Below are 13756 nucleotides of genomic sequence, written 5' to 3'. Positions count from 1 at the left end.
GCACTCTCTGGGTGAAAAACCCCTTCCTAATATTCAACCTAACCCTCTCCCAGCACAGCTTCAAGCCCTTCCCACAGATCCAGTCACCAGAGTGAAGAGATCAGTGCCTGCCTCTCCACTCCCCCTCATGAGAATGCTGACCACAATGAGGTCTTCCCTTGGTTTCCTCTTCTCCAGGCAGAATGAACCAAATGACCTTCTGTCTGCCAAGGCACTGCTTTCCATCAACCAGGATCCCCAGGTCCCTTTCCATGGCACTGCTCTCCACCCTTTCATTCCCAGTCTGTACATCCACGGCTGCCCCATCCCAGGTACAGAATTTGCCACTTGCCCTTGTTAAACTTCATATGGTTGGTGACTGCCCAGTCCTCTCATTTGTTGAGGTCTCTCTGCAGCATCTCCCTGACTTGGAGGGAGCCAACAGCTCCTCTCCCTTGTGTATTGTCTGTGAACTGGCTCAGTGTCCCTCCAGTCCTGTGTCCAGGTCATTTATGGAGATGTTGAGGAGCACTGGGCCAAGGATGGAGCCCTGCAGAACCCCAGTAGTGACAGGTCCCCCGTCTGATGTCACCCCATTCACTGTAACCCTTTGTGCCCCAGCTGTGAGCTCACCCATCCCAGGATGTGTTTATCCAGCTGGGGGATCAATATTTTGTCCAGAAGGATCCCATGAGAGACAGTATCAAAAGCTTTACTGGAATCCAAAAGCATAACAACAACTGGCTTCTCTTGATCAGCTGGGTGGGTTACCCTGCCATAAAAGGAAATCAGGTTTGAGCAGCACTCTCCTGTCATGAAGCTGTGCTGGCTGCGACCGAGGAGTGCTTTGTCCTTCAGGTGCTTTTCAATACCTCCCAGAATAATCCTCCCCATAATTTACCAGTCACTGAAGTGAATGTCACAGGCCTGAAGTTTCTAGGGTCATCCTTCTTATCCTTCTTGAAAACTGGGACAATGTTTGCCAGCTTCTGGTTAGCTGTGGCCTCTCCAGATTCCCAAGCCAATTCAAAAATCATGGAGACAGGCCTCACAATGACATCAGCCAGCTCCTGAAGTGTTCTCAGATGAATCCCAGCAGGCCCCACAGCCTCATGGGGGTGCAGCTGGAGCACTGGAATGGTCCTCAGGGCTCAGTTCGGGGCACTGGGAGCCCCTTACCCCATCATTGGTATTGAAGACAGAGACAAAGAAAGCATTAAACATCTTTGCTTTATGGCCCTGTTTGTGAGGTGACCATCCCCACCCTGTAACAGGCTGATGCTATCACTGCACTGACTTTTGTTATTAATGCATTTTTTTAAAAACCCTGTTTTTATGGTCTCCCACAAACCTGGGCAGCTTCAGCTCCAGCTGAGCTTTGGCCATACAAATTTTATCCCTGCAGTGGTGAACAGCACCTCTGTATTCCTTCCATGTCACTTGACCTTGCCTTCCCTGACAAACAGGTAGTGGGAGGAACTTCCCATTTTCAGTGTCCTCATGGGCATAACATGGTGACCTAAGAAGGCAGGAGCATAATTCCCTTCTCACTTTTCTCCTGTTCTGAATCCACAGCTGTAAATCAGGCTGGCAGGAGTGCCTTGCCTTGCTAGTCTATCACAGACAGATGTAATAGCAGCAGCTGCAACTTTCATGCGTCTGAATCAGTGGGCACTGTGCCTCCCTATGATCCTCCTAGACATTGCATCATGCCTGGTTGGCATTCACTCACCCAGAACCATGGTTTACCATTCTCCAACAAATCTGTAGTTCTCTCTGCTTGGCCTACATTTAAATCACTCTAGTCACTTAAGAAAACATTTAAAAGGAAAAAAACACCAATTAAGGCACAGCCACTTTAATGCAATAATGATCAGCTCTGAACATCATTTCCTTGCTTTCTATCAGATAAATCTCCCATATTTGAACATTTAATTTTGTACTTAGATTATGTCTTCTGAGATAAGCTTTAAGCATTACCATCTGTTCTGCAGCAATCACATGATCCTATCACTTTGATTCGGTTGAATACAAATCCCTTTGAAAAGAGGAAAACAGCAAAATAACACATTTGTTCCAAAAACTGCCACAACCGTAGATTGTTCAAGGGCTGTTTTACAATGGGAGGTAAAAGACATTTGGAGACTCTCGTGCACACCTCCTGTTGTGCCCCACGCTGTCCAGGCAGTGTTCTGACACTGAAGGTTCTTGTTTTAGGAGGATTGAGTCAGTGTTTCAGCTGCAGCCTCAAGGGCTGGCAGCTCAGCCAGGCCCCATGCCTCTGCATGCCTGCTAGCACTTGGAAGCAAAGCCTGAGTCAGAGGGAACACACCTTTCTCTTGCAGATGTAAGAGCACTAGAGTTACACCTCTCAGCAATCTCTGAGGCATTTTTCCTGCATCTGTCCTCTGCAGGCAACTGGCCCACAGCCACAACAAGTTGGCCACTGCCACAACAGCATTTTCCCTGCTGGTTTCTAGGAGAAAGGCAATAACAGAGTTTGTACCCACTGTTGTGGCCATGTGTGTTAAGAAAACTTCAGTGAAAGACTGGCACATATTATGCAAATATTGGATCATTCTTCTACAAGGAATAATTTCTCCACTGGAATGGACCCGTTCACCCAGAAGATGATCCTCCTCAAACTCAAAATGTAGAAGACAATATTGAATACTTTTCTTCTAGATTTGGAAAAAAGCACATTCTATGCTATCAAAGTAACTTGCTTTGCCCATGCAGACAATGTATATACAATCTGGATGAATCACTGCAAAAGGGTGCACTGTCAGTCTTTGCACTATGTCCATCTACACTCCTTCTCCTTGTTTGTAACAAGATGTTACAAACATTTTATTATTCAGAAGGCTATTTCTCCTTATTTTATCCACTGGATAATTCCCAGAAGGAATATCACAGCTATATTTGTGAACAGGTTGAACTGCTGCATATCAATATTTATAATGGGTTGAAAAAAATACAACAAAAAAGCAATGTACTATAAATTCTTACTGAATTTGTTATTATTTCTCATCTAATATCAGAGCAGCTTCCTTGTGAAGACAAGGTGAGGAAGTTGGGGCTGCTCAGTCTGGAGAAGGGAAGGTTGTGTGAAGACCCAATAGCAACCTGCCAGTATCTGAAGGAGCCCACATGGAAGCCAGAGAGGGACTCTGTCAGGAACTGCAGTGGTCGGACAAGGAGTAATAGCTACAAAGTGAAAGAGGGGAAATTTAGTTTGGATATATGGAAGAAATTCTTTACTGTGAACGTGATAAGGCATTGGCACAGGTTGCCCAGAGAAGTTGTGAATGCCTTATCTCTGGAAATGTTCAAAGCCAGGTTGGATGGGGCTGGGAACAACCTGGTCTGGTGGAAGGTGTCCCTGCCCATGGTGGCTGGGTTGCAACAAGATGATCTTTATGGTCCCTTCCAACCCAAACCATTCTATGATTCTATACAATTCACAGACAAATTCAACATTGCATTTTCTCCGCTTATTTTAACGGCATTGAAAATTGCTGGAAGTTGAATTTACATATGAGAATTTTAAAAGTGAGACTAACAAAATGTTCATATTTCAGTCGTGCGAAGACAAAAATGTCCTGGACCATGCAGCATGCTTTTGTGTTCTAGCATCTTTCTAAACTCTGCTTTCTCCAAGTTTCTAAGTTCTTTATAACTAATCTGCAAGCAGTTGGTGAATATTAATCTCTCAGAAGCAGGGTATCTTTTTTTCTATCAAGCTAAATGGGAAAGGGTGATTCATTTTAAGTGTATTGATGACAGAAGAGCTCTGAATAGCACTTTATCTGCATTACTCTATTTGAAAGGAACAAAGTGCAAGTTAAACAAACATTAACAACTAATGCATTTTTTTCAGGGGTGGTCCTCTTAGAAAACGTTAACCACATAAAAGTAGGTAGTTATTGAAATATGCAATTAATTTTAAGTTGATAGAAGCTGAAACTGTCACTCACCTGAGCAGGTGGTGGAAGAACCTTCTTGCATATCTGCTGATGGGGTCTCTGTACTCCAGCACAGTTCTATCCAAGAGTGGTTTTGTTGGAGCATAAAAGGTTCCAAGGCTTGCCTCAAGCTGTGCTATGGAATTCAAACACAGCAGCAATGAAACAAGTGAATTAGTTTCAATTACAACAGGTTGCTCATGTTTGCAGTCAGTCAAATTCATCAAACAGTGATGAAATGTGATGTTGTTGAAGGACAGATGAAATTAAAATATGACAGATTGTACAAACAGAAATGTGCATATAAACTTTGGCTTGCAGGCACAGCTGACAATGACTTTGAGCAACAAAAGCTATCAAAAGGATAAAGAAGTCTATAACACATCAAGTTCTCACCAGCAGCCTACAACTAAAAGTGACTCATGAGACTAATACAGTGTGAACAAGATTGTCCAGTAGAGATCAACTCTCAATTAGCTCAAATAGTCTTTGTCCTCTTAGGCAAACAACAAGGGAGTTCAGTTTTTCAGGGATTATTGTGTTAGGTCAGCGGGTAACAGAACCCTCTTTGTGATGGCCTTGAGGTCTAAGGAACCTCCTTCAGCCCACAGTTCTTTAAAAATTTTAAATAAAAGGGTCTAGAAACCCTAAGGGTTTGACAGCATGTAGTGGTGGGAAACAGGATAACCTCCCTTCTAATCAATAAAATAAAGCCCTTTTGTTACACAAGTTCTCTCTTCTTTAAATACTTTCTGACTGCTGTACTCGACAGCTCAAGCTCTTAGGCATTTTTCACATTTTTAATACAACATTATAAACAATAGAAGTAAACATACAGTGTACTTATGTGTTCCATACACTTAGCTAAAAGGAAATTATCAATAATATTTTTGCTCTTTGACTTTTGTTGCAGAGTCAACAATGTAGTACAAGGCCTTATAGGCAGAAAAGGGAGAATTTGCTACATAAGTATTTGCTGTATATTTATGTTGCTCTACTAGCAAAACATAACCTATTGTCTCATTAGGCAGACAGAATCTCATTGATTTGCCATTATTAATGTTTGTTTGAACTAGGCATTTCTGTATTTAGTGACAATTACTCTTTACTTCCAAGCATAGTAAAATTTGATTTTATTAGGCTTGATAGCACTAAATGTGCCAATAGTACTGTGTTAGTTACACAGGCAAACTGTTAGTAAATTAGTTTTGTGTTATCTCCAATCTAGATTGTAAGATAAGTCGAACTTTAAAGGTATTTTCTTTCAAAGCAGCAGTCAATTTAGATTAAAATAGAAAAACAAGCCATACTCCCTTGCCATTGCTGTTTTCTTGACAGCATGTTTTGAACTTCTGAAATATTTCAACTGACATGGAATATGAGTGACTACTGGCAGAGTTATACATTCATTAAATAGCCCAGCTTGATGTTGAAGGCAGGATAAAGATCTCAAAGATAACTGCCCCATCACTATAAATAAAGGTCCCACTGGGTTTTGTTAATAAAAAAGAAAACAAATTACCATGCCAAATTTGTTAGATTTAGATAGAATAACTCCTGGATGGAATAAAATTCCTTCCTCTGTAAACAATGTTAGGGAGCTGCATGGGGGAAACACACAGACATCTGTTTATAATGTACATATTTTTAGAAGAGTATCATAGCCAGCCCTTTTCACAGGTCCTTTTCAAAGCATGTTTTATTTAGAGTTTATATGTTTGCAACACAGAGGCTTTTTTTAATCAGATCCCACAAAATGGGATAGCTGATGGTTTGGCAGCAATGTAGGACACCTTGGAGTTTTTCTATCATCAAACACACCAGCATCCTGAGTATTCTCTCTTCCCACAAAAGATGCCTGGTCTCCAGCTGTCTGCCTGCTAGACTGGAGGATAACACCTTCTCTAAATCAAGGCACTTCAAATCTTGAAGTCTATTGAGTTTCAAGATAGCAAATCAAGAGGAAGGCACCACACCAGGCTTTAGCAGAGACAGGGCTAAACTTAAAATTCATAATTTCTTCTGAGGGACCCCAGCTACTACTGCAGGGGGCTAGATTACAGTGAGGACAAATGCTTTAATCCTAAAGGAGGCAGCAGAGGATAGTGTATTCAAGGCCTTTCCATCTTGTAATGAAAGAATGACCCTTTGAAAGTACCTTAAAAAACATACTAAAATCTCTTGTCCCCATTTCAGGAAAATATCTCCCCTTAAGTTGGTGCTGTCTCAGCATGAATGTAACACAAATATTTCAATCCTGTATTAACTAACCTTTGTCTGTAGCATAAGCTAAATTTATGGAATGCAATGAAGTTACAGAACATAATGCTAGTGCTATATATATTAAGTAATGCCTATAGCGCATATATATTATGATGTGCATTATTTTAGTGTCACTATTGATACAAACTAAAATGTAGTCAATGCATTGGTCCAGATTTTATTGAAATTACTTGTCTACAATGACATGTGATTATGAGGCACCATAATCTGGCTGACTCACTGGAGTCTCACTACTGTCTTCTTTATACGGTCAATAAATACATAGTCATAATCCACACATGAATTACCAAGACAACACAGAAATCCATTAGAAATATAAACAGTCTCTTACCTTCTCTGGCTGGTGTAAGCTTTTGTTTAAGGAGGTGGTTGCAAATGGCACTCAGGCAGATAAAGCACCGCTGACCCATCATGTTCCAGTTCATGGTGCTCAGGACATTAATTGCCTCCTGAATCTCATCATAACGAATGTACTGGTGGATGATTTCCTCAAGGCCCAGTTGTCCCCTTGTGAGCACACCTTTGACAAGAAATATTACAACCAGAGATAATGGGTTCATACTTTTATACAGAATATGTAAACCAGTAGCTGACTCCTTTTCAGCACAGTTAAAAATAACTGTTGTCATTTAAAATTAAGTTGATGGGTTTCAGTATTAAATTTTTATAAGGGATAACACCTTACTATCTTGGTATACTTAGACTGAGGGTGCTGGACAGCAGATAAAAATCATCAATGAACTTCACACATCGATATTGAATGAATATAGCCAAAAGTCACTGGTGACAACATTATGTAATTAAATTTGGTTTAGACAAGGTGGAATAACTTTATTTGGAGTTTATCATTATTGCAAGGTAGGTAATAAATTAACTTTCACACCATCTCCTCCCTGTAGGGAAATAGTGCTGGACAACACTAAACCCCAGCATTTGTCTCACACAGATGTATCTTTGCAGACAAGTGTAGAGCAGCTCCAACCTCAGAGCAACTCTTACTCAATTACTCTCCATATTGCAACTGCTCTGGAATGTCCTTCTAGCTTGGCAATATTCTCTAAGTGGAGCTTTTTTTCTGAGGGGATACCATGGAAGTTATCATCATCTTGATACTACAGACCTTTGAATTACAGTTGCACATAAAACCAAGGCTTGCCACACAGATGTTTCTTGACTTGTAGATCTCAGCTTCTCTCAGCTTTTAGCTAAGAGAAAAGGTGACTAAAAAGCTGCAGGAAGTAATGTTATTTGTTGTCTCTGACTAACCAAATGATCATGTGACATTGGCCACATATAGCATTTTAGCAACTCCTGCTCACTTTGGATTGTTCTGATAGAGTACTCTTTACCAGTACTCCTCCAAATATTAGAAAGACCAGAATAAATTTACTGTTTCTCTATCTTTAAATAAAAACATTGTTTTTAAGTTGTTTTTTTTTTTTTTACTTTTTAAAAAATGTTCTCTATTTATAGTCTGATGTTGTTTGCTGAAACTAAACATGGAAAAAATCCTGATGAGAAAGGGAACAAGCTGAATTTCAATACTGGTATTAAAACCATAGGACTGGCTGGGGTAAACAAGGCCTGGTAACAGAGAAGAGCAGACCTGTTATTTAGAAAACATACCTCACAAAACTTTCATAACTGTTTGTGAATATGTGAAATAAAAAGCAAGGTGAAAAAAAGGGGAGAAAAACATCTGAATACAGCTTGAGGAGAATTAAACTGCAGAGAACTTGCATATACAGAAGCGATGTTTTTGGGGAAAAACCTTACATACTCACATTTAGCAACAGAGAAGTACTTAATTTTTTAAGCATCATTAAAGAAAGGTTTTCTATTGTAGTTCACTTTATATTTGCATATATTAAAGCCTATGGACATCATGCTGGGCAACAGCCATGTTTAAGTTGTTAACATCTAATAGTTATGGCAGACTTTATTCTTCCTAAATGTTTAGTGTTTTTAAAGTATTACAGCAGCTGGGCAATCTCCACATGAACCTCTCAGTGAAGATGAAAATACTTATTTTCATGTTAATTAAATACAATACTATATTTAAAATGCCTTTAGCGGCCAGCAATGCTAAACCACTGGCACCAGCACCACATTTGGCATTATCCAAGATCTGGGTTGACATCAATGACAAGAAGCCGCTTTTGGAAATGAGTTTGGCATTAGACATCAAAAATATTTGCCATTAGTGTTTGAGGGCATGTTTAATATGACTTTTTCCTGAAATAAATCTGGATAGACAGCATAATGGAGATTCACAACTTGTCCAAAACCATAATGTAGCTGGAAGTTAAAAACATATTTGCCTATTCTCACTGACATAGTTTCTAAACAGACTTCTGTGAGAAACAATTCCAACCTATGTGTTACTCATGGATTTTATTTCAGTCCTGAATGCCTGTCTGGGTCTTGCTGTCATGAGCCCCTAATTTTTTGCTATAATTTATTAATGCATTTAATTAATTTATTTATTTGTTTTGCATTATTTCTTAAATAGCAGAGACCTAAAAACTGCTGAGACTGTGAAGAGGGACTTACTAATCAACACAGTGTTCCCTTGGCAGTGTGGCAAACTGAGGAGATGAGGTGTAAAGCTGAACACCAGGATGAAATAGAGAGCAGCATATTTTTGCACAGTGGACTACAAAGAGGGAGAGAGGGAAGAAGGGAGACAGCTTTTCCTTTTTCCTAGAAGAGATTTTACAGTAATTATACAGAATGAATTTTAAAATGTGATAACTTTCAGCTATAGAGGTCAACATCTTCCCATTTGGATGCTTGACTTCTCCTGGGTGGTGTGCTTCCAGGCAACCTGCTTGGGAAAAAGAGGTGACAGCCAACTCACTGCCTAATTGATTTAGGAACAGTGCCCAGGGAGACAGTCCAATTAAGTTTACAAGCTGGCAATTAGCAGGAAAGGCCTCTAAATCCCTGTACTGAGAGCCTGCTTGCCTTGGTAAGAACATAAATGTGCTAAAGATAGCAAGGGGAAAGCTGTGCATTCTGGAAAGCTGTTGTGAGAAAACCTTACCAGGGAGGACTGAAGAAAAGCAAGGTAGAGGTGGGTAGAGTGCCTCCTGCTCAACTCCATCCCACCAAATCAGGACAGAGATAATTTAGAGGATTTTTCTTTTAAATGGCCAACATGCACAAAATCATCAAATAGCTGTTATAATTAGTGTTCTGGGGTACACTGTAACTATTAAACCTGTCATTGAACTTAATGCAGCTAATTACCTCAAAATGAATGATAACCTGTAAACAGGTTTTTAAATAGTTTTTAAATAGTTGTGGTTTTTTAAATAGGTTTTTTTTTTTTTGGATAACAGCAATAATCTGGATCAGCTCTTTTAAAACTACACAACTATAAGTCAATCTAACATCTTTTTGTTACTAACATCCTCTTACATTAATTTAGCTTTTTGCAGTGGAAAACTTGGTTAAAATTTTTTAATTCAGTCTTTCAAATTTTTACGTCACTGATAATTTAAACAGTTTCTTCCCCACAAAAGTACATGTGTGTCTCATTAAGTAAATAAGTTAAGTAGATTTTCAAATCTTACTATCACCTAGGTTGTTATTTTGAGTCTTTTGGCAATTTGTTTGGTTTTGGTTTTTTTTAATAAAAAAGGCTTCTTCCTAATCTCAATAGCTTTATACAAAAGAATCATTAAAAACTCTCATAAAGATCTACAAAAGTAATCTGGTTTTCTTGGACAGACAATGGGCAAAATGCTGAAATTTTCCAGGATGGCTGTCTGCCCTGCTGAAACACTGGCTTGGGAGTCAGAGGGTTTAAGCACGATTGTTTTTTTAGCTCTCACAATGGGCTTGCACCACTGTAACTTGCCTGACTTGAATGAAATGAATACAGTTCTCACTGATGAGCCACTGCAGGGGTTTTATTCTTAATTCAGCCACTGTGTAACTCTTGGAAAGCCCTTTAGCTTTTCTTTGCTGCTTCTTGTTTTTCTGCTTGTAAAAGGAAGTTAGTTGTGGTTTTACTCTTTTAAACTCTCTTCACACCTAAAAAGAGAAGTGCTATACAAATTCTAAAATTAGCATTATTACTTCTTTTATTCACAACTCTTTGCAAATTAATTGAGAGACCAAACTTCTCTGAAGGTTATGAAAATCATTCTTCTTCGGTGGAAAGTCTTCAAAGGAAAAAAAGGTGCAACTTCCTGTACCAAAGCCAGGAAGAACAGAATATTGGACAATATACATCACACATGCAGAAAAAAATTTGGTAAAGAAAATAGCATTACTGTTCTATTATTAAATATAGTTTATTTTAACTTGTTAGGGTTATTACTACAAAATGAATACAATTCTTAAGATTATATACTACAGATTAAAGGAATTTTCCAGAGGAAAATTTGTAATGCTTTCTTAGAGTAGTGAGGAACATTATAGGATGCTGATCAGAAAGAAGTCCTAATCTATGAATAGGAAAAGGTATAAAGTTATTGTGAAACCTAAAGAACTCCTTGGTATCAGACATCTTTGGAGCAATTTGCTTTAAAGGCTATGGTCTCATATAACTAAAATTAGGGTGTTCCCAACCTTGTGGGATACAGATGTTTCTTTGACAGCTCAAGGTTCAACAGATGTGCTTAGTAACTTACCAAGTTTAAAGTGAAGCACTCCCAAGGGTCCTTCATCAAATCTAACCAATAAAAGATCATGAATATCCATGCTGTCAGGACTGGGAAATGCACCTGGAGGAGCAGCCCACTGGATCTGGATGAGGCTGGTGGGCACATCACAGTGTTTACTGAATTGCAGAGTTGCCTCAGGTGAATAGTCTTGTGCCAAGAGCTGAATTTTAATTGGAGACAGCGCCGTGTCAAAAAGCTGCAGCTCCCCTTGAGAGCTGCCAACCACCAGCACGGCTCCGGAAGGGTGGTAGGTTATTACAGCAGGGAGCAGCTCTGCTTGGGCCAACAGAGTCACTTGGCTGTAGGCTTCGAACAGAACAACTGAGGAGTCTTCACAGCCCAGCACCAGTTTGTCTTCTGTCACATCCCTGCAGCAGCTGATGGCCCTGGCGGGCAGGGGGACCCTGGTGACGGCGGCGCACTGCATTCGGTTCCTGAGGCACTTGTAGACGCAGCTGTCGGCCATGGGCTCCTTGGCTGCCGACACCGAGCGCTCCACAGTCAGCACCTGCTGGGGCTGCACAGAGCTGAACCTGGCATCCAGGGGCTCCCACTCCGTGCGCACATAACTCAGCACCTGGCAAAAATCCAAAGCCTTTCGGTACTCATTTGTGGCCCTTTACTCTTGAAAATAGACTGCTGCAAATGAGCTTTCCTGTGGGTCAGTCATAAGTAAGCATTCTTGAAATGGAGCTCTGAAATCTACTCTTTTAACATTTAAAAGATTAATTCATTTGATTAAAAAAACTCTGCAATAGAGTTTGAGCCATATTTGTTTGTCTGGACCTATTAACAGGTTAGCAGAACTGAAGATAAAAGAGGGGATTGTCAGTGATGGTACAAGAAGAAAGGATTGATGTAAAAGAATAATTATTCACAAGTGGCCTGGGGTAAAAAGTCCTAAAATTCTAGGAAAAATCTATAGTACATTACTCTTTGCATCAAGCACAGATGATTTTTGATCATTTGCTTTGGGCCATGGTAACAGAAAGTATTACTCTGAAGTGGTAGAAACAATGGCATGTTAAAACAGCACCTACTATACAATGCCAGATGAGTAGGTGGTAGATGTTCTTGGGTGCCATACAGTTATAGATGCAGAAATAATGAATTTGTGATAGCAGAAAAGTGGGGACCATTACAGAGTACTTGAAAGTTAAATGAATGGGAGGAAGAACACAAAGGCAGAATGTGATAAAAAGCAGCTGGGAAAGGGCAAGAATCTGGAGTGGAAACATGGGAAGTACCCTTAAGAGGTGGAAGCAGCGGTGGAGACCAGTGAAGGTTCATGTACTATGATAAACAGGTTTGAATGAGAGGTGTTGTACAGGATTTGAGCAGGGAAACCATGAGAGAAACAACAGCTGTAATTAAGTTACAGATGAGCTTATGAAAAGCTATTTCACAAAAAATAGAGAGACCTGTGGCTCTAGAAGAATGAGAGTAGTGGAAGCCAGTCAGAAACTTGCTTGTGTTTGCTCATGCAGAAATAAAGAGTGAAAAGAACATGTGAACCTGAGCCAAACCCTGCTCTCATGTATACCCACAGCAATCTCCACTTTGTAAATTAAAGCTGCTAACCTGCCACAACTTTTGGAAGCCCCTTGAGTCCACGTGGTATGAAAGCACAGAAAGGAGTAAAAAATGTGATTAAAAGGTAGAGAGAGGATGAGGAAGGAAATCTAGACATTTCAGGGTGAAAACAGAAAGGCACACATAATGTTAGAGCAATTTAAATTTGATTTCCACAGATCACAAGACCAACTGAATATGCAATTTAGCCTTTCATCCTGTAAAAGAGAATAAGAAATTCAGATTTTTTTTGGCATATTATCCATTACTTCTAAAGTAACTGATAAATTTATAAACAAGCTTTTTGGGACTTTGATCAGACTGATTAGGATCTTTTGTTCTGACAGTTTACTTATTTTGTCTGCAAAAGGGTTTCTCATTCAAAAGAAAGAAAAAAAGGATTATTGCAATGCTCTGACTGGAAACCAAATGATAGTTAATACAAAAATCTTTGCTACTTTTAGATGAGTAGCTAGGGACATGCAAAGACTTAATGCAAAAGCACAATGCAGAAGGCAATGCATTTAACCTGTGAAAACCACACCAACCAATCTCAACAGACATCCATGAAAATACGTGTCAAAGAGGAAATAAAAGATTACATTACTTTTCTAGTCTGAAAAACACTTTCTCACCTCAACCATTCCCTCACCAATGGCTTAGCCTCTGCAACAAGTCATTTTATGCCCACAAAACCTTGCAGTGGCAACTGTGCAGATGTTAGAACTGCTGAAGTGTGTTTATTAGGGTGTTAAATTGCATGACAAGGAAACTCCTAAAAGAGGTTATTTGTGGACAAAGGATTGCTGTGACCACAGAGTTCTCTAACCCCAAATAAAGACAAGGTGAAGTGTTACTGTTTGTTCTGCAGCTTTCCCCAGGAGTATGTATAGAGACTCAGGCAGCTCCTTTCAAATGTGTGAGAGAGAAATCTTGCCCAAGCAAGTCTTCAAAGCTTCCATAACTTCAGGGAAATGAGCCTTGAGGCTTTCTTGGACTCATTTTTCTGTCTTCCTGTGGGAAGTTTCAATGCACTGCATTATTCTGCTATATATTTTGACCCCAAACCAGTATTTTTCTCTGGACAACTCTTCAAAAGCTCCAAGAAAGTAATGAAGATCCACAAAATAATCGGGCCTATGAGAGATGAGAGCCTGAAACCCATAGGAGTGACTGGAGGAAACCAGCAATGGAAACAGACACAGAAAAAGAAATGTTGCCATATGATTGTTTGAGAGTCAGCAAGTAAACTGCAACCAATTCATCATTTTGTCCTGCCTT

At 39.7% G+C, this 13756-nt stretch overlaps 1 protein-coding gene across 2 annotated transcripts in view; it reads right to left on the bottom strand.

Moving 5' to 3' along the window:
- The window catches only part of WDPCP (WD repeat containing planar cell polarity effector), a 148089-nt gene that overhangs the window by 61232 nt on the left and 73101 nt on the right, over nt 1–13756 (bottom strand). For both annotated transcript variants that reach the window (XM_036379544.1, XM_036379545.1), the window contains 3 exons: nt 10871–11480; nt 6559–6747; nt 3957–4080 (listed from right to left, as the gene is read on the bottom strand). In XM_036379544.1, coding sequence (XP_036235437.1) covers nt 3957–4080; nt 6559–6747; nt 10871–11480 — 923 coding nt within the window. The remainder of the gene's footprint in view (nt 1–3956; nt 4081–6558; nt 6748–10870; nt 11481–13756) is intronic.

This window comes from Molothrus ater, chromosome 3 (assembly GCF_012460135.2).
Source record: "Molothrus ater isolate BHLD 08-10-18 breed brown headed cowbird chromosome 3, BPBGC_Mater_1.1, whole genome shotgun sequence".
Lineage (NCBI taxonomy): Eukaryota > Metazoa > Chordata > Aves > Passeriformes > Icteridae > Molothrus > Molothrus ater.
The sequence above is the reverse complement of the archived record's forward strand: the minus strand, read 5'-3'. Positions and strand labels throughout refer to the sequence as shown.